At 40.4% G+C, this 22,759-nt stretch overlaps 1 protein-coding gene across 1 annotated transcript in view; it reads right to left on the reverse strand.

Moving 5' to 3' along the window:
• Positions 1 to 22,759, reverse strand: part of LOC126095334 (ras-specific guanine nucleotide-releasing factor 2-like) — a 1,914,760-nt gene that overhangs the window by 89,868 nt on the left and 1,802,133 nt on the right. The window contains exon 27 of the mRNA XM_049910139.1: positions 15,435 to 15,632. Within this exon, the coding sequence (XP_049766096.1) occupies positions 15,435 to 15,632 (198 nt within the window). The remainder of the gene's footprint in view (positions 1 to 15,434; positions 15,633 to 22,759) is intronic.

Below are 22,759 nucleotides of genomic sequence, written 5' to 3' on the forward strand. Positions count from 1 at the left end.
TGGGAGTATGCGTGCGGAACGATTTGAAGTGGAATGATCATATAAAATTAATTGTTGGTAAGGCGGGTACCAGGTTGAGATTCATTGGGAGAGTCCTTAGAAAATGTAGTCCATCAACAAAGGAGGTGGCTTACAAAACACTCGTTCGACCTATACTTGAGTATTGCTCATCAGTATGGGATCCGCACCAGATCGGGTTGACGGAGGAGATAGAGAAGATCCAAAGAAGAGCGGCGCGTTTCGTCACCGTGATAGCGTTACGGAGATGTTCAACAAACTCAAGTGGCAGACTCTGCAAGAGAGGCGCTCTGCATCGCGGTGTAGCTTGCTCGCCAGGTTTCGAGAGGGTGCGTTTCTGGATGAGGTATCGAATATATTGCTTCCCCCTACTTATACCTCCCGAGGAGATCACGAATGTAAAATTAGAGAGATTAGAGCGCGCACAGAGGCTTTCAGACAGTCGTTCTTCCCGCGAACCATACACGACTGGAACAGGAAAGGGAGGTAATGACAGTGGCACGTAAAGTGCCCTCCGCCACACACCGTTGGGTGGCTTGTGGAGTATAAATGTAGATGTAGATGTAGATAGTGAAGCAAACAAACTCTTTGTTCAGGTCTAGTTCAAACATTGTTTACAAAGCTTTATAAGTCAATACCAACACCAGGTTTCTCAGATAGTGGTAAATATAGGAGCATTCAGTTCTTGAACAAGACCCAGAACATGGGCTTTCCATGACAGATTACCATTTATCTTAACTCCCAGGAATTTGAATTGTTCAGACTTACCAATCATATGCTCATTTTGTGCGATTAAAATGTCCATTTTAGTTGATTTTTGTGTTAGAAACTGTAAAAACTGAGTCTTCCTGTGATTTAGCTGCAATTTATTTTCTACAAACCACGAACTTATGCCTTGGACTGTACGATTTGATGTGTCACACTCAATGTCACTATGCGTGCCCCCCCCCCCCCCCCCCTCCCTTTCACCCACTTCAACATGCCCCTGTCAGGCACAACCTCATAGCTGTTAAATGGTGAATGGCCTTTTGCTGTATGTTCTTGAAGTATGAGAGGAACCAACTGCGAGTTACTCCTCTTATTCCATAATGATCCAATTTCTGCAGTAATATTTTGTGATCAGCACAGTCAAATACTTTAGTTAAATCAAAGAAGATGTCTAGCATTCACAACTATTTTCTTAATTCATCCAGTACCTCACAGAGAAAAGGGAATACAGCATTTTCAGCTGTTAAACCATTTCTAAAACCAAAGTGTAAGTGCAACATCAAATTATGTTGCAGAGTAACGGCCATATATGGGCATTTTAGTGTGAGCCTGAGCAATGTATTGTAGCAGCACTAATGGTGGGTGCGTGCAGAATGTTGTCATCATAATAACTCAGCAAGGCCAGTACAATGTTATGCGGTAGGTTAGCTTGCTGAAACAGAGAATTCAGTGGTACTTCAGTAACTAGTGCGCTAAGGGGCAAGGCTAAATTCCACACTGAGAGTGGCAGTAGTGTTTTAAGATATGACTGGTGGTGGTGCATATGGACAACAAGCACACCACTGTCAACTATAAGTACTGCCTATAAGTACTGGTCATTTTTGCAATACAATTATTCTGAATACTGTGGCCCAACCAGGATGCAGTGGCGTGCTGGACAAGAGGTCACTCATTCGATGCTTCGGCAGGCCAGCATTTCTGCACACTTGTCCCTCCCCAAACTTAGTGCCACATGGTTGCTGACCATGCCAGGTCATCTCCAGTAGCATAGCTGACTCCAGCCAGAGGGCACTGAGTTCGCACACCACTATAAAGACTAATTTGTAGTGATATTCTGGAACTGTAATTAATTTTCTTTCACTGTGTGAAGTCAAGAGCAAGAGTGTTGCCTTGCCAGAATTAGAGATGAAAGGAGTGTCTGAGCCAGAAGCAGTGTGGATATACTTAGAAAAAACAGTGGAGTTGACAGTGGATAATATGCAGCAACATGGGTAGTTGGTGCTTAAATATGAACAGTTAGCAGTGCTCCAGGTACCACAGCATGAAGTGGATCCAGCTGCTGCGGAATTGATTACTTCCTTTTTTGGAAAACTGTCTGAGAATATGCAATCATTTTTAGAGATAATTAAAATGTCAGCAGAAATGTGTGGCTGGACAGATACACAGTTATTGCAGGCAGCAAAACTGAGACTAATGGGAGAAGCAAAAACATATGCAATGTGTACAGATATACTAATGAATGGAGCATGCTTTGAATAATTTGGGGAAGGGTTTATGCAATGGTATAAGAAGCAGAATAGTGTGAGATATTTTTGAGAACAGTTGAGAACTTTTGTAAAGAGACATAGGGAAACAGTAGAAAATTTTGTGGATAGGATAAGGAAATGTAATAAATACACACACACACACACACACACACACACACACACACACACACACACACAAGTTGGGGCAGAGTGATGCAGCAAATGCAGTTTTGTTGCAAGAAGCTGAGTTTTGTTGAAATAAGCTGATCCGAGGATGCTTGATGCTTTTCTGAGGGGACTACTAAAGGACATGTCAAGGAGGGTGTGTACATGTGTGCCAAATGATCTGTGTTTTGCTAATAGGTTGGTGATGGAGTGGGAAGAAATTGATATGGCAACAGAAGTACAAGATAGAGACAGGGTATTTTCTGTGAACATTGAGGGTTACAGGTGTATGCAAAATGGGAATTTACAGAGGCAATCTCGCCAGCCACAGGGTGGAGAGGAGATGGAAGATTTCAGCAGTAGAATTTTGATAATGAACATAGCAGTAGACAAGGAGGTGGTAAGCAGCTGTCAAATGCAAGAGGGTACCCAAAGCCCACTAAAAGTCATTCTTGTTGAAATTAGATGCAACAAATATGTATGCAGATGTGGAATGTGCAGCAAGAGGTGTTGTAGGAGGTAAAGAGTATACATTTTAATTGGACACAGGGGCATATGTGTCAGTTGTCAGTAGAGACTTAGTAGGTCAAAGGCAACAGAACCTGCCATGCTGTAAATTACACTGAGTCAGAGATAATGATGTGAGACTGTTGGGATCAAGGAAGGTAGATCTTTTGTATTGTGGCTGTTCAGTTTAAGGAGTAAGCAGATGTAGTACTGTACATGAGCAAGGACTACAGCATGACCTAGGAGTCAGACTTTGTATCAACAATGTGTTAAAACTGATCTTTGGCAATATACAGTAGAATTAACTGGAATGGCATTGCAGCGCAAGAAAACAGTTACAAGAGTAGATCTGGCACAAGAGGTGTCTAGCATATTGGAAAAACCAGTTAAAATGTGTACAACTGCATTAAGGCTTGAGTCACATAATAATGTGCCAGGCAGCACTGAGATGTTGCTTTGGGTGAATGTGGAGCTAGATTTACCTGTGGGTATGTAATGTATTGTGGAGCCTCTGGAGCAGAATGATATACTTGATCCAGCAAGTTGTTTTATTAATAAAAATGTTGTATGTACACAACAGATATATGATAGGGCAGTGGTGCACATAAATATAGATGATTTTTGACATTGAGGTGGTGAAGGTAAATAAGGGGATGTTAATAGTGAGTTTAGACATTCCAGATGAGGATGAGTGGTGTATAAGGAGTGTGAACCACAAGTAACTGCAAGGCACTGTTATGACTGCATTACATATGGAAGTGGAGCATCTAAATACAATAGTGAAAGAGTGGGTGGAGGAATTACTGTTAGAATTTGAGGATTTATCTTTTTCATAGTGTTCATTGCCAGCAATGCCTGTGACCAACATCAAACACCAACAAGGAACAAAGCAAGAAAACATACTGTTTTTCTAAGAATTTGTAGCCAAGTAAATATTTTATTAACTAGCATTTAGCTGACAGGATAACAGTACAGAATAACAGTCCATGGGACGCAGTTATAGCAATTGTACCAAAGAAGTGTAAGGGTAGGTCTACTGAGATCATAGATAATGTGGGGTAATGTTGGCATTTCTCAACCATGGATATAAAGAGTGATTACTATCAATTGGAGGATGTTCCTGAAGACCAGCTGAAGACAACATTTTTGGTACCACAAGGGCATTATCAGTTCAAGACTATGCCATTTTGGTTAAAAACATGCACCTGTATTGTTTCAGACGCTGTTGGTCAGTGTGTCGAGAGGCTTGAAACTGTGGCAGTGTCTAGTTTACATGTACTATATCCTCATATTTGAAAAAGACATACAGCAATGTAGATAACGTCTGAAGGAAGTGGTTAAGAAATTGAAAACTGCATATCTGATGATGAGCACAGAGAAGTACCATTTTTCATTACAAGAGTTATGGTATTTAGGCAATGTAAATACGAAAGACAGAGTGAGGACAGGCCTCAGGCTACTACAAGGTGTACAGCTAGCTATTCCCAGTGTCTACGTTGATTGAGGAATTCCAATCTTTTTCGAGGATCTTAAATTGCTATAGAAAATTTGTGAAAGAGGTTGTTGACATAGGTGTGAAATTCATGTGGGGAGAGGAATGTCAGGTGAGTTTGAAGACCTGAAGAGAGTTTTGACACATACCACATTTCTAGTACTTCCAGACTTTTTCAGAAGGAGTTTATCCTTTCATGTGACACAACTAATTGTGCTTTCAGATGTGTTTAAAGCCAGAAGATCAAGGGTGAAGAGAATCCTGAAGCCTACACATTGAGACAGCTGAATGCAGCACAGTAAAACCTGTCAACGACAGAGAAGGAGATGTTGAAATTCAATTATGGTGTAAAATATTTTAGATGTTATCTTTACAGGAGAAAAATACTGGGTAGTGACTGGCTATGCTGCTGTAAGTGGTTATTGGGACGGAAGAACCCATCTAGCAGGCTGACAAGGTGGCCCTTGAAACTTAGCAAATTGAAATTATGAAATAGAAGTCGAGAAAGAAGCAAGGAAGGGCAGATGTTTAACAGATAGGTAGCACTGGCAACAATTTTGGGTCATAGTCTTGCAAAGTGGCTGGCAGTGCAGAGTGCTCACAGTGTCTGTAAACAGTGCAGGATGCAAACACGGTTTAGCAGATGTGACAGACTGTTGTGCTAGGAAGTGCCACTAGAGCCATGAGTAGTAGTACCGGCGAAGTTTAAGGAGAAGATTTTAAAGGCAGTACATGATCATATGTTACCTACACATGGAGGGTGCAGAGCAAGAAACCAGAGAGTATCCGAGAGATACTGGTGGAGAGGAAGGAAAGCAGATGTGAGTCAATATGTGTGCAGTTGCTTCCAGTGTGCACAGAGAGTGAATACTATAGTAGAGGCTATCAGAAGTATCAAAACCATTTGAAATGCTTGGGATTAATGTATTAAGACCATAAAATCATACATGAGTAGAACACTGATTTATATTACCAATAACAAAGCACTTTCCTCAGTATGTAGAGATAGCTGCTATGCCAAATCAGCAAACAGTGAAAGTCACACAAGCAGTGGTTAACAACTGGATGTTAAAGTTTGGAGTATAAGATACTATAATTATGGAGTAGGGTACAAATTTCATGTAAGACTCATTGAATGAATTGTGTCTGATTTTGTACGTGCAGAGGTTAAGAAGGTCCTTCCTCTTTATCCACAAGCCAATGACAGAACAGGCTAAGTGCATAGAACAACTGGAAAAATGTTAAATGAACACACATTTTGTGGACTGGGATTCGTATCTAAGTATGTTGTATCGGGTTATAATTCAAAAGCACATACTAATATTGGGTTGTCCTCAATGAGGAGGTGCATGGTCAAAAAATTACATCACCTGTCAACTTAGTAAAGGCAAAGAAAGGTAAATCTGGAGAATCAGTATATGAGTTTTCAAGAACAGTAGAAGAAGTATGGAAATGAGTATGCCAAAAGGGAAGATAAAGAAGTTCATTACAAGGTATCAAAGACCTTATTAGGAGGTGGAAACAACTCCACCAGTCACCGTGAAGCTTCAATTGCCAGTAAGAACAGCAAAGGTAATAGGTTGGTGCATAAGTTCATAGATTTTTTCCATAAGTTTAATAAACACAGCAGATACACATAACAGAGAGTTTAGTCATCAATAATATATTCTCCTTCACTATTTACAACAGTCTGCCAATACTAGGGAAACTTCTGATACCACAACTGTAAAAATCATGTGGTTTTGAGATGAAGAACTCATAGAGCCATGTTTGAAATGTATTTTCATACGGAAAGGACACTTCTCGAAGGTCGTTTGATAGAAAGTGGAATAGGTGAAAACCTGAGGGTACAAGATTCAGGTAATTAAGGTGGGTGTGGAATGACTTCCAAATCCAACTCTGGCATAGTGTTTTTTGTTAGTCCAGGAGAATGTGAGTGGTCATTATCATGGAGAATCACTTGATACAATCTTCCTGGTCATTGTTCTTGGTGCAGTGGTTAGACACTGGACTCGCATTCGGGAGGACGACGGTTCAATCCCGTGTCCGGCCATCCTGATTTAGGTTTTCCGTGATTTCCCTAAATCATTCCAGGCAAATGCTGGGATGGTTCCTCTGAAAGGGCACGGCCGACTTCCTTCCCAATCCTTCCCTAATCCGATGAGACCGATGACCACACTGTCTGGTCTCCTTCCCCAAACCAACCAACCAACCATTGTTCTTGGATTGCATCTTTAACAGGTCTCAGTTGTTGACAATAAACTTCAGCAGTAATGGTTACATCTTCGAGAAGCAATTTGTAGTACACCATACCATTGCTGTTCCACCAGATGCATAAAATTATCTTTTGTGGCTCCCTGGAGATCTTTATATGGGGAATTGCTTTTTTGTTTGGGCTCAACTGTTGCTTCCTTTTCCTTATGCTAACCTAGAGATTCCATTTCTTGTCACCAGTAATGATACAGGATAGATATGTTCAGCATTATCCATGAGCCAATTGATGACAAGCAAGCAGAGATACATGTATAGCGACCCACTGATTTTTGTAATTTTGGCTTAGAGCTGGTGGTAGCCATACACCTATTTTTGAACATTCCCCATTGCATGCGAACATCACATAATGGCAAAATGAGCATAGTTCATCACATTTATCAGGGCTGAGTACACTGATGTCAATTATTTTGGATTAATGTGTTTAAACTATCTTCATCAAACCTCAAACATCTTCTTGAATGATGAAAGTTACTAATGTCAAAACGATTGTCCTTAAAATGAGAAAACCATTTTTTGCCTTGCTCTGTCAAATGGCATTATCACCATACACATTGCAAATGTTTCTGGCTGCCTCCATTACTGGTATGGCTCTGTTGAACTAAAACAGAAGAATATGTCAGAAACGTTCCAATTTCTCCACTTGGCACTCCATTTTCGAGCTTCCACAGTTCCCTCACTATCTCCAAATGACAAAATGATTATATGTAAACTCAAATAGCAACAGTGAACTACAAATAGTGAGAGACAGGTGATGAATAAGCCCATAACAACCGGAATACCAACATACAAAATGAAAACTCTATGAAATTATGGACTATCCTAGTACATGATGGGCATCCACAACCTTTTCGAGGTAGTCCAGAGAAGATTCCGGGAGAGAGATGAACGCAGTGAGAAGGAGTTGGAGAAAAAGACAAGACGCTGTGGTAGAGCCTGTATGTGAAACACTACAGTTCTTAAGGCCAAGAAGAGGAGGTGTTTCCCAGTTACTCTTTTGTTTATATGTTTGCATATGTATAGGATTGTAGTGAATAAGATATGTTAGTACAGACAATCTTTTTTGTTATTTCACTGTATATTAGTAGTCTTGCTAGTGGCAGCATCCTTCTGAGGAGGAAGAAAGGCTGGTATTTGTCTTTGTCCTCAGGCAAAGCAGTATTGCATTTCATTACCCGTATTGGATGGAGGTGTGGCAGAACAAGCACCTGGAAGGATGACTGCTATTCTTGAGGCAAGATGATGTGATAATCACCAGCCTTTACTGGATGTTGAAGGTGTTTTTTAATGCATGGGAAACACGGAGCGGGGTGAGGAGACTGGAAGGAACACTCAAGGAACTTCTGCAAAGTGCGAAGAGCATAGAGGTACTAAAGGATGTATCATGGGAGTGCGATAAACTGCGTGGGTCCTATGAGCAAGTATAAGAACAAATGGGCCAAGAAGTGAAAGTTGTGGCACGTACAAAGTATAAGAGAAGACAGTTGGATGCTCGAGGTAAAATTTTGAAAACGGTGTTCAGAACAGCAGATAAAGGTGATACCATTAAATTAAAATAAACTATCGAAGCAGTAAAAAACTGATAATGGGTAGTGAGGAATTTTCCATGGATAGCATATAGTATACATGAGGGGTAGTGACAAATTTGCAAGAAGCCACACATCATGTGGTGCGTGGACAACTCAGTACTAACCTTTCATCACCTGAAGAGTGCTTGTTAGGGTTACAGAAAGCAAGCATGCAGTGAGGTACCACCTAAGTTGGGCCAAATTATGGGAGCCAGTACACAAAACCTACCCTTTTATTACCACGTAGTATAAGTAGAAATGAAAACTGAGTACAACTGTATATTTTAATTCAATTTCCACTGACAGTAAGACATGCATGGTTTAAGAGCTATGCCATTTGGACATACCCATTTAAGTAGGGACTTCTAGGGAATCTGTGTAGGTTATTAATTTTGGGAGATGAGAGAGATGAGATGAGCATATGGCATCATTGGCCAGGAGGCCCCATCTGGGGAAATTCGACCGCCAAGTGACAGTCTTATTTCAGTCGACGCCACATTGGACGACTTGATGAGGATGAAATGATGATGAGGACAACACAACACCCAGTCCCCGAGCAAAGAAAATCTCCAACCTGGCTGGGAATCGAACTTGGGTCAACTTTTGGGAGAAGCTAGTAGACACACCATAGGGTAAGTCACAATTGTTTAGTAATAAAATTTGTCTGTGTCATTGGGACCATGTAGTTTGATGTGAAAAGGGCCTAAAGGTTGACCCAAGGGATGGGTCTTGTTCATAGGGTGGGAGAAGGATGGGGGTCGGGGGGGGGGGGGGGGGTTATTTACGTAACGACCATATAAGGGCATTTCAGTGTGAGCCTGAGCAGAGTAATGCAGCAGTGCTGACAGCAGATGAGCATGGGATGTGGGCTATGTAATAATTCAACACGGTTAGTGCAGTGTTGTGAGGCATGTCAGTTTGCTGAAACAATAAGTGCAGCAGTACTGAACAGACTAGTGCAACAAGGGGCAAGGCAGATTTCCACATTGACAGTGGCATTAGTGTTTTTAGATAAGTGACTGGTACTGGCGCACATGCACAACAAGCCCGCTGAAGCTGGCTATAAGTACTGGTCATTTTTGTAATATAATTATTCTGAGTCCCACAGCCCAACCGAGATGATGAGATGATGGGCTGTGCCAGACAAAGATGCTACATGGACCGGCCAGCAAGGGTCACCAGTTCAAGGCCACAGCAAGGCAGTAACTCTGTCCATTATGTCCTACCCCAGACTTACAGAGCCATGGTGTGGCTGGTCACACCAGCTCATCTCCAGCAGCATGGCTAACTTCTGGTCAGGAGGCAGTGGGTCACTTTTCCAGCAAAACTCAGTGGTCAGCTGGCCACTGACCCAGTGTATAAAGCAGTGCATACACATCAATAAAAGAACTTGTTACATCTGCAGCTGCTTTTCCCCGGGGCCACCTGGGCCACCATCGCCCACCACCCACTCATACCATCCCGGTTCATAGCTGCCCTGCTCTGCACTAGTGGGCATTATAATGTGAACTGAAATACATGGACTTTTCAATAACTTTTTCAAAGGCAGATGGCATAGAAATAGGTCTAGTTTCACTATTTAGTACTTTAATCATTTGGAAACTGATCATTCCTGATGGAAAAATTACAAATGTGGCTAAGTACTGGACTTAAAAACACAGCACAGTGCTTTAGTATCCTATAGGTAGTCCAACATACCCATTAGAGTCTCGAATCTTCATCAATTTAACTAGTAATTCAGTCTCACTCTTTTCGGTATCATGGAGGTGCATTTGAGATACCAGGCTTGGAAAACCATTTTCTAAGAGAGGTATATGATTGCCTGCAGAAACTAAGTTTTTATTTAATTCACCTCCTTCATTACGGAACAGACTGTTGAATATGGTACACGTATTTGATTTTTCAATAACAAAAACATTTTTACTATGTATTGACTTTACATCCTATACCTTATGCCGCTGGCCAGATACTTCCTTCAGAGCTGGCTATATGATTCTATTTTATCCTAAGAATCAGCCACTTTATTTTCATACCACACATTTTCTGCTTTCCTAATGACATTTTTAAGCACCTTACAGAACTGTTTGTAATGGGCTACTGTAGCCTGATTGTGGTTATTCCTGACATTTTCACATAATTCCCACTTTTTTCTACGTAATGTCCTTATCCTATTGCTCCACCACTCAGGTTGCCTTTAGTGTCAGCACCCTGTTTTAAATATTCTGATGGCATGCAATTTTCAAAGAGCATAAAAATGCATTGAGAAAAACACTATAATTATCAAACATGTTATCAGTGCTATAAATAAATTCCCACTCTTGTTCTTTAATTAGGTTTTAAAAGGTCTCTATTGCCACTGAATTCAGATTCACAAATAGTTTATAATTATATTTAACATGTGTATGTTTGTACAAATTTCTTTTGGTGTTAAAATTTGCGCATCATGGTCTGAAAGACCTTTTATTAACAGAATGACTCTCTCTCTCTCTCTCTCTCTCTCTCTCTCTCTCTCTCTCATCTCCCCCCCCCTTCTTTTTTTTCCCACAGACATAGTCATTGATCATAAGGTTGGTTTGATATAGTTTCCATTCCTGTCACTTGCTAACTATACTCTCCATTGAAGCTTCACTGCTGCATCCAATGTTGTTGGTGATCTGGCTTATACACTCATATCTAAGCCTAACCCTGTAATTCTTTCCTTCCACCAGCCATTCAGCAACAGTTTCAGCAATGACTCGTTTTATAATATGTTCCCAATTATTTTACTACCTTTTTTCATTACATTGTTTGGTAGCTATTTTCTCTGACTGTATCAGTTTAGAACATCTTCGTATGTGATCAATCCATCTGATCTTCACAGTCTGCTGTAACAATACACTTCCCTTTCTATCTGCCCACCTGTCCATGATTTGCACCAAAACAGAGAAGTGCTCCAAAAATGTTTCTTTTTCCTGTGCAAATGCTGCTGCTACATCTTCCTTGAAGCCTATTCATCACTCATTTATTATACTTCTGAGATATCAAAATTAATTCACCTCTTAAAAAATCTTTTGTCCAAAATTATCTTTGCACACACTATTACCTTAACTTCTCCCTTGTTTATGACTACACTGACACCAGCTACTATTCACTCCCTTCTGACTGGTTTGATGCGGCCTGCCACGAATTCCTTTCCTGTGCTAACCTCTTCATCTCAGAGTAGCACTTGCAACCTACGTCCTCAATTATTTGCTTGACGTATTCCAATCTCTGCCTTCCTCTACAGTTTTTGCCTCCTACAGCTCCCTCTAGTACCATGGAAGTCATTCCCTCATGTCTTAGCAGATGTCCTATCATCCTGTCCCTTCTCCTTATCAGTGTTTTCCACATATTCCTTTCCTCTCCGATTCTGCATAGAACCTCCTCATTCCTTACCTTATCAGTCCATCTAATTTTCAACATTTGTCTATAGCACCACATCTCAAATGCTTCGATTCTCTTCTGTTCCGGTTTTCCCACAGTCCATGTTTCACTACCATACAATGCTGTACTCCAGACGTACATCCTCAGAAATTTCTTCCTCAAATTAAGGCCGGTATTTGATATTAGTAGACTTCTCTTGGCCAGAAATGCCTTTTTTGCCATAGCGAGTCTGCTTTTGATGTCCTCCTTGCTCCGTCCATCATTGGTTATTTTACTGCCTAGGTAGCAGAATTCTGCTTCATGACTTCGTGACCATCAATCCTGATGTTAAGTTTCTCGCTGTTCTCATTTCTACTACTTCTCATTAATTTCGTCTTTCTCCGATTTACTCTCAAACCATACTGTGTACTCATTAGACTGTTCATTCCGTTCAGCAGATCATTTAATTCTTCTTCACTTTCACTCAGGATAGCAATGTCATCAGCGAATCATATCATTGATATCCTTTCACCTTGTATTTTAATTCCACTTCTGACCCTTTCTTTTATTTCCGTCATTGTTTCCTCCATGTACAGATTGAAGAGTAGGGGCGAAAGGCTACAGCCTTGTCTTACACCCTTCTTAATATGAGCACTTCGTTCTTGATCATCCACACTTATTATTCCCTCTTGGTTGTTGTACTTATTGTATATGACCCGTCTCTCCCTATAGCTTACCCCTACTTTTTTCAGAATCTCGAACAGCTTGCACCATTTTATATTGTCGAACGCTTTTTCCAGGTCGACAAATCCTATGAAAGTGTCTTGATTTTTCTTTAGCCTTGCTTCCATTATTAGCCGTAACGTCAGAATTGCCTCTCTCGTCCCTTTACTTTTCCTAAAGCCAAACTGATTGTCACCTAGTGCATTCTTAATTTTCTTTTCCATGTTTCCTTAGTCCATTAAATTTTGGGCAAGCAGCTATGCAAATTCACACTCTTTCATTGAAATTTGAGTTGCATATCTTCCACACTTCCTTGGAGTTAGCCAAAAGCTAGGAGATATGTGGAGCCTCTGTTGCTAACAGCAGAGCTAACATTATTTCTCCTAAAACCAAATTGTTCTCATAATCTACTAAGGAATCAATAATTACATTCTTTGAAAATCTGATGGAAGTGTGACTTCAACAATTTTCCCGGTGAACTTAACACTTGATGCTGTTTCTGGAGTAGTTGTTTACTACCATACAACATATTTCCTTTGGACACCTTCCAGTCATATTCAGTGAGTCATTGAAGACTACATCAGTTGCCTACAATGCACAATCTATGAGTGCACTGCAAAAGTTTTGTTGATGTGTTGTGATTGTAACTGCAAGCCTGGGCCCATTGCCAACAGGCAGCATTCTCAGTAGCAGAATTATGACACAAAGAGATATGGTAGGTTGCTGTTTGGCATGGCTTGTAGTAAAATGAGCTGTCTTCACTGAGAACATGTCATGAAAATAACTGGATTCAACATGTTACCCAAATCATAGCCACTGTCTTTGTTAATCAGGCTTCCCAACATGTGCACCTCCATGAACTGTTTACTAATGAAATTCCAAAATGAATAAGTAGTAGCCAAAATTATTGTTTTATCATAATTCATTGTATGCCTGGTGGATATACAATGTTCAGAAATGGTAGACTTTGTGGGCTGCAAAAGACGAGTGCAGCACTGATGTTCTACGCAATGTTCTTTCAATGTGGATGTGGTCTACTCTATACAGCCCATACAATTTTGGCAAGTTACATAAAATGTTATTAATACTGCTACTACCACCTCTCACATTCAGGTAAATGGTGGTACAAATCCCCACGAAGTCATCCTGATTCAGAATTCCATGGTTTCCCTGGATCACTAAAGGCAAATGCCAGAATGGTTGCTTTGAAAAGAACACACCTAATTTTCTTTCCTACCCTTTTATATGAAACAGAGAATGGGGAAAGAAAGGGAATGGATGTGTGAGAATTCATGCTTCCTATCACACACGGCACTGTGGTAATGAAGTGGTGAAAGTTGAATACCTGTGCCAGACTAGGACTCGAATCTGGATTTGCCGCTTCTCATGAGTGGTTGCCCTAACTGCTACGTTCATCTGGACACAGTCCATGACCTACTCAAATTTCCAACTTCTCACATGCTGCAACACTCAAATATATACTATGTGATCAAAACTATCCAGACACCTGGCTGAAAATGACTTATAAGTTTGCAGCACCCTCCATCGGTAATGCTTGAATTCAATACAGTGTTGGCCCACCCTTAGCCTTGCTGACAGCTTCCACTCTCACAGGCATACATTCAGTCAGGTGCTGGAAGGTTTCTTGGAGAATGGCAGCCCATTCTTCATGGAGTGCAGCACTGAGGAGAGGTATCGACGTCAGTTAGTGAGGCCTACCAAGAAGTCGGTGTTCCAAAACATCCCAAAGGCGTTCTATAGGATTCAGGTCATGACTCTGTGCAGGCCAGTCCATTACAGGGATGTTATTGTCATGTAGCCACTCTGCCACAGGCCGTGCACTATGAACATGTGCTCCATAGTGTTGAAAGATGCAATCGCCACCCTCAAATTGCTCTTCAACAGTGGGAAGTAAGAAGGTGCTTAAAACATCAATGTAGGCCTGTGCTGTAACATTGCCATGCAAAACAACAAGGGGTGCAAGCCTGTGAGCCCTCTCCATGAAAAAGACGACCACACCATAACACCACTGCCTCTGAATTTTACTGTTGGCACTACACATGGTGGGAGATGACATTCACCAGGCATTTGCCATACCCACAGTCTGCCATGAGATTGCCACATTTTCTACCATGATTTGTCACTCCATACAATGCTTTCTCCACTGTTCAATTGACCAATGTTTATGCTCCTTACACCAAGCAAGGCATCGTTTGGCATTTACCAGTGTGATGTGTGGCTTATGAGCAGCTGCTCGATCGTGAAATCCAAGTTTTCTCACCTCCTGCCTAACTGTCATAGTACTTGCAGTGGATCCTGATGCAGTCTGGAATTCCTGTGTGATGGTCTAGATAAATGTCTGCCTATTACACATTAGGACCCTCTTCAACTGTCGGTGGTCTCTGTCAGTCAACAGACAAGGCAGGCCTGTACACTTTTGTGCTGTACATGTCCCTTCACATTTCCACTTCACTATCACATCAGAAACAGCAGACCTTGGGATGTTTAGGAGTGTGGAAATCTCACATACAGACATATGACCCATGTGACACCCAATCACCTGACCATGTTTGAAGTCCATGAGTTCCACAGAGTGTCCCACTCTGCTCTCTCATGATGCCTAATGACTAATGAGGTCACTGATATGGAGCACCTGGCAGTAGGTGGCAGCACAATATATCTAATATGAAAAGCGTATGTTTCTGGGAGTGCCTGGATACTTTTGATCACATCGTGTACATATTTCCCATCCTACCTCAACCTGAGCTTGTGCTCTATCTCTAATGACATAGTCATCAACAGGACATTAAGCCCCAATCTTCCTGCTTTCATTTTCCTGGTACTAATTTAGTTACAAGTCGTAGCCATTCCTCTGTACACAAAATGCATGAGTCGCTATTTTAATGACAGCTCACAGTTTAAATTTAGCCCACCTGTACACATTAACTTAAATAAAGAATCTATCATTACTGCATGCAATTTCATCAAGTGAATATACAAAAAAAAAAAAAAAAAAAACAGACACACAAACAATGCTTTTTCCATGCTCAAATGTAAGGTTTCAGCCACACTTACCATTCTCATTTTGGAGAAATTTAACAGACCATCTTCTGTGAAGTTTGGTGTTCCCTCTTCAATAAAAGACAAGTCTGTCAGGTACATGCCCAAATAGGGAATACAGGGAGGATCACATCGATGTAATGCATCCCGCAGATTTCGAAATCTTCCGTCTGATGACACAATGTTTTGTAGTTTCTCAATAGTTTGTTTTGTCTAGAATGAAAGCACATGGAATCTAATTTCATTAATTTAATCCACTCATATCATTACCTGAGAAAATCAAATGATTTAACCATTAATTGCACTCAAAGCACTACTTGAGAAAATCAAAGGGATACATCACTCAAATACATTAGTTATGTACTCACTAGGACTGAATTGCTAGGACACTTTTTGAGTTAATCTCTCCCGCAAAATTTAGAATTACCTGTCCCCACAAAAAAGAAAGAAAAAACATATAAATAAAAAGCAGTTTGACAAGGGAGACATAAAAGCATGAGGAAGAGGCAATTTTGCTCTTAGTTACATGATACATGAAATTAGTATAAACATAAATTAAATAATCTAATACATAAAACCTGATAGTTACTGATGAAAAATGAAAAATTCTTTGGTAGAGATAACAGCCAGATGTGATGTATCAAGATGAATGACAAGCATTTCAAACTATACAGCTCTGTGACAAAATAGTGTGGTTGAAATAGATTAGAAAAAAACAGCAGAGGCACAAATGTGAATGTTAAATCAAAAATAACTTCAAGCCCAAGTCAAAGATGTATGAATAATGAGACATAAAGCAGTAGAAAAATGTGTATTGCATCATTAAATATATTATACATGTTAAAATGTGATGTAACTATCTTGTTGTATATACTTTAGGATTAAAGGAGACCAAACAGCAGAAGTGTTGAGACATCAACAGTCACACACAAACAGATGGAAAACTTGCTGCCTTTCGGAGTTACTGTATTTACTCGAATTTAAGCTGCACTTTTCTTCCGGTTTTTGTAATCCAAAAAACCGCCTGCAGCTTAGAATAGAGTGCAAAGCAAGCGGAAGTTCTGAAAAATGTGGGTGGGTGCCGCCACAACTAACTTCTGCCATTGAATATATGCAGCGGTACACAGGCATGCTTTGTAGGCACAAAGATAAATAATGGCATCAAAAACTCTGCATCAGTAAATAAATTAAAAAAAAAAAAAGGTGGCAGATGAGCTTTTTTCTCCGCTCCGAGTTTCGACCACTGCATTTTGGTATATTATCCAACGAAGTAAATACAAATTCCGTATTGTTCATCTTCGAATGCAGCAGCATTTCAATGTACTACGAAAATCCGACTGGCAAGACTGTTTGGGATGTTTGTCAATATGGCCAACTCTACGTTCTGAATTTTTTCCTACCTGTGCGATGAGATGGTTGCTAATAGCAACTTTTATGAATTGTGAATCACGTGCAGTATTCTCTTCACCATAAGAACAATACGAATATAAACATTTTGCCATGTATTGTTTCATGTTTGCTGCTATCTCATTTAAATCCTGTCTGCCTAATAAACTACGAAAATAGAGTGAGACAACAGCAAACGCAGAAGAATATACATATCATGTTATGTTTATATTCGTATTATTCTTATGCCTAATAGTGATACAGTCAGAAATGAATCAAGGCAATTGACTAGATTTATAAATCTAAGATGACTCCAATTTCTGTGCAGAATGTAATGAACTAAAGAGGCGCCTGCAAAGATTTTCAAAAGGAGAAAAATTTTTGCTAAACTTTCGTTCAGAATATCATCTATCATAGGCAGTCTATTATTTGGTTCTCGTTGATCATTATCAAAGAAGCAGTAGTGTAAGTAACACCAAATAGCAGTCTCTTGCCACTGTTTCGCTAATGAGATGATTCCTCTCTTTTTTTTTTTAATTGTAAGCAGCGGTAGCGCGCACAAAAGCAAGCCATGCTGCGAACGGCGACAGGCCGTAAATGCACTCTATCAGAATGCGACAAACAATGCATGACACAGTACAGTAATGCATTTTCAGCTTAGAGTGATGTAAACACATATAACAAAGAAAACGGCGCTTATCATATCAAAGAAAAATAAGCAATCAATTCAAACCAGACAAAGCACGTGAAAAAGGAAGGGTACACATACAAATACGGATGGAGCGCCTGACGCATGGCATTGGCTACCTGGTAAACCTTAACTGCTAAGCTTCGACTCGAACCAAACTACTGTAGCTGTATCGTCATTCATTCGACCTAAGTTGTGTCTCATATTACAATAGACCAAATTTGATTTGATTTGGAGATGGCCTAAAACTTTTCTCTCCCCTTGAATTTCGAGTCTCAAATTTCAGGTGCGGCTTAGATTCGGGAAAATTTTTTTTCCTTGATTTCGAGTCTCATTTTTCAGGTGCGGCTTAGATTCGAGTGCGGCTTAGATTCAAGTAAATACGGTATACTTTGATGAGCTACAGTACCCACACAGACACAGACACACACAACACAGCACACATGCACATGCACGCGCACGCACACACACACACACACACACACACACACACACACACACACACACACACACACACAACACAGCACACATGCACATGCACGCACGTGTGCACACACACACACACACACACACACACACACACACACACACACACACACAAGCCTATGCCCCCACAGGGTGCCAGCTAAACTGACAGTGAAAATGCTATTTTTGCAGCAGATGGGATAGCTGTGGTTGTGTTGGGTGGGGTGCAAAGAGGGTGAAAGAGGTAGGAGGCAACGAGTGGGGCTCGTGGTAGGTAGCTAGTGGCTACGAGAGAGGCCAGTTTGTTGGCTAGGAATGCAGAAGGAAGGGGTGGCAGGTATAGTGACTGGTGGGAAGCAGCACACGCTGAAGGCTAAGTATGGACATAAACTGGGAGGGGTGATGGGGCAGAGGGAGGGGAAACTGTTGGATGGAGGATGTTGGGACTGTGGGGTTCTTGACATTGAGGCCAGGACAATTATAGGAGCAGAGGAAATGTAGTTCAGAGACTAGTGGGAAAGAAGGATTCAGAGGGCTCAGGTTGTGAAGCAGCCATTGAAATTGAGCTTGTTGTGCTCATATGCATGTTGTGTCACCAGGTAGTGACAGATTGCTGGCTACTCATCATGGTGGACAGCCAGTTGGTAGTCATACCAACATAAAAGGCTGTGCAATGTTTGCAGCAGATTTTGTATATGACATGACTGATTTCACTGGTAGCCTGGCCTCTGACAGGTGAGGATAAGCCTGTGACATGAATGGAGTAAGAGGTGCTGGGTAGGTGAATTTGGCAGGTCTTGCACCTTGGTTTGCCATAGGGATATGATCACTGTGGCAAGGTGTTGGGAATTGGAGTAGCATAGGAATGGACTAGGATGTTGTGTAGGTCAAGTGGGTGATGGAACTCCAATTTTTGAGGGGTAGGAAGGATCTTGGGTAGGATGTCCCTCATTTCAGAGCAGGATAAGAGATAATCGAAGCCCTGGCAAAGAATATGTACTATTTTTTACAGAACAGGGTGATACTGGATGATGAAGGGGGCACTTCTTTGTAGCTGATTCTGGGTGTGTTGGGACAATTGGGCATGTGTGAGGAATGGCATGGGAAATCTATTTGTGGAATAGGTTTGGGGGGTATTGCCTGTCTGTGAAGGCCTTTTTGAGGCCTCCAGCATACTGAGCAAGGAAATTCTTGCCACTGCAGGTATGTTGTTGATGGGTGGCTAGGCTGTATGGGCAGTATTTTTTGGTGAGGAAGGGATGACAGCTGTCAAAATGCAAGTACACTTGGGAGTTAGAGGGGTTAAAGTGGACAGCAGCAAGATAAAGGTCAACATCCAGGAAGGATGAAGGAGACCAGGTGAAACAGATGGGAGAAAAGGTGTTGAAGTTATGGAGGAAAGTGGACATGGTGTCTTGATCCTGAGTCCAGATCATGAACATATCATCAATGTATCTGAACCAGACTAGGGGTTGGGAGCTTTGGGAGGCTAGAAGGTTTCTTCCACATGACCCATAAACAGTTTGAGAGAGGGGCAGGGGTGCCATGTGGATGCCTATGTCTGTGCTGTGGATTAGTTTGTTTTCTCCTAGAGAAAAGTAGTTGTGGGTCAACATACAGTTGGTAGGGTGTGTACAGAATTAGATGGATGGTTTGAAGTCTGAAGCATGTTGGGAGAGTAAGGTTGTCAAATATTTTGAATTCCTTCTTCAAAAAATGAGCGAGGTCATAAAGTTGCGTTTTGGTTAGCAGCTCCCAGTTATATTTACAAGGAACCACAGTTACGTTGTTTTCCTTGGTACATAGCTACTTCAATTTTGTGACAGTTTGCTGTTTCATGTGAAACACTCAAACTGCCTTCTAATCATTATTTTTGTCTGTACTTCTGCTCTAAGGATAAGAATATATTATAATACCTGTAATCATTTTGAGCCACTCCTAAAAGTTTTTAAGCTAACAATACTCATTTGTAGCAGAATGTCTTTTTCTTAATATCATACAAACAGTGACATTTCTTGTTTTTCTTTTTCCACGCACAGTTTCTTCCACTTTCAAAATCTGAAAATTTGGTACCATGGCTAGTAAAAGGAAGACAAGGCTGGCAACAATGACTCACATGAGCAAGGTCATAGGAACTGGTTGAGAAATGCTGCTTTCTGAACTGTCAACACTGCATGATGTTCCAATATATGGGTTTCTTCTAAGGGAGCAGGATGGTGAGAATGTCAGGAATTACTCAATAGCCACTTTTGCAAAGGATATCTATCCAAAAGAACTCAAAAAGTGGCGACTAGCAACTAGTTGTTGTGGTGCTAATTTTAAATCTTAGAGTCGCAGTCCTGTAGAAGGTAGAACAAAACTGGGAAAAAGCCAAAACATATTACTTGTCAGAGGAAAACTGGAAGCAAAACAGGCTTTCATAGAAATGCTAGACAAGCTCTTTGCAAGTGTAAGATGAAGCTGTGTTCAGAATTTGAGGGTCCATGTTCATGTGATGCTAACTGTAAACATGGAGTGCACACCTGCTCTTGTTCTTTAAGTATGTGACTATCTCTGTCAAAGAACTGGTGTTTGTTAGAGGTCAAAGAGAGAAAGTTTGATCTGTTGGATGGCATCAAAGGGGGTTACCAGATCTACCTGAGTGTAGAAAACAAATTAAAAAGCAGAAGAGACAAGAAAATGAGTTCAGAAGAATTGCTGAATATAAGCAGAAAATGAAAGAAGAGTTAACATTACAGTCAAATGAAATTCTTTTCTCCAAAAAAAGACAAGAAAATGAGTTCAGAAGAATTGCTGAATATAAGCAGAAAATGAAAGAAGAGTTAACATTACAGTCAAATGAAATTCTTTTCTCCAAAAAAAGACAGAGATCCAGAAGTCTCTTTGCATATATCATGTGATGATTCTGATGCACCCTATATTTGAAGTACAAGTTAGTATAATATGTTACAGTTTCGGAATGTCACTCTGCATGCTACAGTTGCCATTACAATAGCTACATACTGGATACTGGATTAATTACTGAAGGAGACTGAAGATTCCTGGTTGATCACAACAAAGTGAAAACGGCCCAAAAGGAAGTCATGAATCACTTGACAAAGAATTTCATAATCAATGCAGTATAGGCAAGATTGAATGCATCTTCTTTGACAGGCGCCAAGATTCGACTGAAGTTAAGCTACAAGCAGACAACTCAAGTTATCAGTTTCCAAGTGTTGTGAAAGAAGAGCATTACACTGTTTGCAGTCAGCCAATTTTACTCCTTAATGCAAGGAAACCTAAAATTATTGCTAATCATCTTGCTGGTTTTTCTTTTTTTAGTCGTAAGTCCAGCAACATGCTGGATAGTGCAACAGAACTTGAAATCAATCTCTCATTTTTATCAGGCATATGATTACAGGATAAATCAGGCTATAAGGACAGGTGCACTTCCAACTGATAAGGCAGTATTAGAAACTGGTCCTGCAAGCCGCTCTCAATGGTTAACAAGTGTAAATAGGATTTGTCACGCATGGCTTTCGAAACATAGCCTTAATGGTAACAACTTGATGTCATTACAACTTTTGGTGGAATACAATGTTGCTGTTTACTATTCCCACTGGTTTACAATCAAATTGAAATCCTCTTGGATGGAAGCACCCCACCACATTCTTTATCAACTGAAGCTCCTAAAATACCAGAAGAAGGCAATAGCAGATACTGTTTCACCAACAACTGAATGTTCATTGAGGTTCATATTTAATGACATGATGCTTTCGATACTTTTGTGTATGGAAGACTAAGAAGATGGCAAAGCAGGGATCCAGAAAATAACTGAACTGAGGAATGAAGATCATGATATACCAGTAGATTCATCCGTTCACCCTAGGAAGACACCTGCAGTAAATCCATATGGAACTTCACTTTTGGAAGTGATAGTCTGGTCAGAAAAAGTATATGAACCTTTAGGTAAATGTAAACTCAAAACATTAGAAATAAGAAACTTTATTCAAGAACCAAGGCAAGTTCAAAAGTAGACATATCATGGACAGTCCATAGAAAGGTATGGAAAACAAGGAGCAGAGGCTTCTGTCAAAGTGTGTACTTCTGAGAAATTAGAAGGATACATTAGAGCACAGGAAGCACACAGAAGAATGATTTCTAGGAATGAGTCAAAGAAAAATCCGACAAATATTGTTGGCTGAAGCTTCTTAGATATTTTACAATGTGTTTTCAGCACTTGATAATAGAGACAGAATGTAAAGAAATTGTTTCAGTTCATTAAACCAAATTTTGAGAAAATTTTGCTTTAGTTTACATTAATTTATGCCCTTTTGTTAGAAATTTACATAATAATCAAGTGGAAACTTACCAAGCTAAATGTTTATTAATAAAGAAAAACCTTTTAAAATAGGATGTTAAACATCAAAAGGTTCATTTTTGAACCTCCTCATTCATAAAATGATGAAATTTTATTTTTGCCCCCGAAAATGGCACACACCTATTGGGACAGGTAGTGTTCAATAATGGCAAGGCAATGTACTTGAAGGACATTGGTGTATAGGGAGGTGGCATCAACAGTGACAAATAAGGACCCGGGGCGTATGCATGTGGGAATAAAGGAAAGTTGGTAAAGGAAGTGGCTAGTATTTTTGATCTGGGAGGCTAAGTTTCTGGCAATCAGTTAGAGGTTTTGGTTAATGAGTGGAAATTCTTTCAGTGGGAGCACAACGGGGCATCCAGGTTTGTTGGGTTTGTGGATTTTTGGGAGCATGTAGAAGGTGGGTGTGTGGGGTGCAGTTGGGGTGATAAGGAAGATGGA

The sequence above is a fragment of the Schistocerca cancellata genome, chromosome 8 (genome assembly GCF_023864275.1).
Source record: "Schistocerca cancellata isolate TAMUIC-IGC-003103 chromosome 8, iqSchCanc2.1, whole genome shotgun sequence".
NCBI classification, from domain to species: Eukaryota; Metazoa; Arthropoda; class Insecta; order Orthoptera; family Acrididae; genus Schistocerca; species Schistocerca cancellata.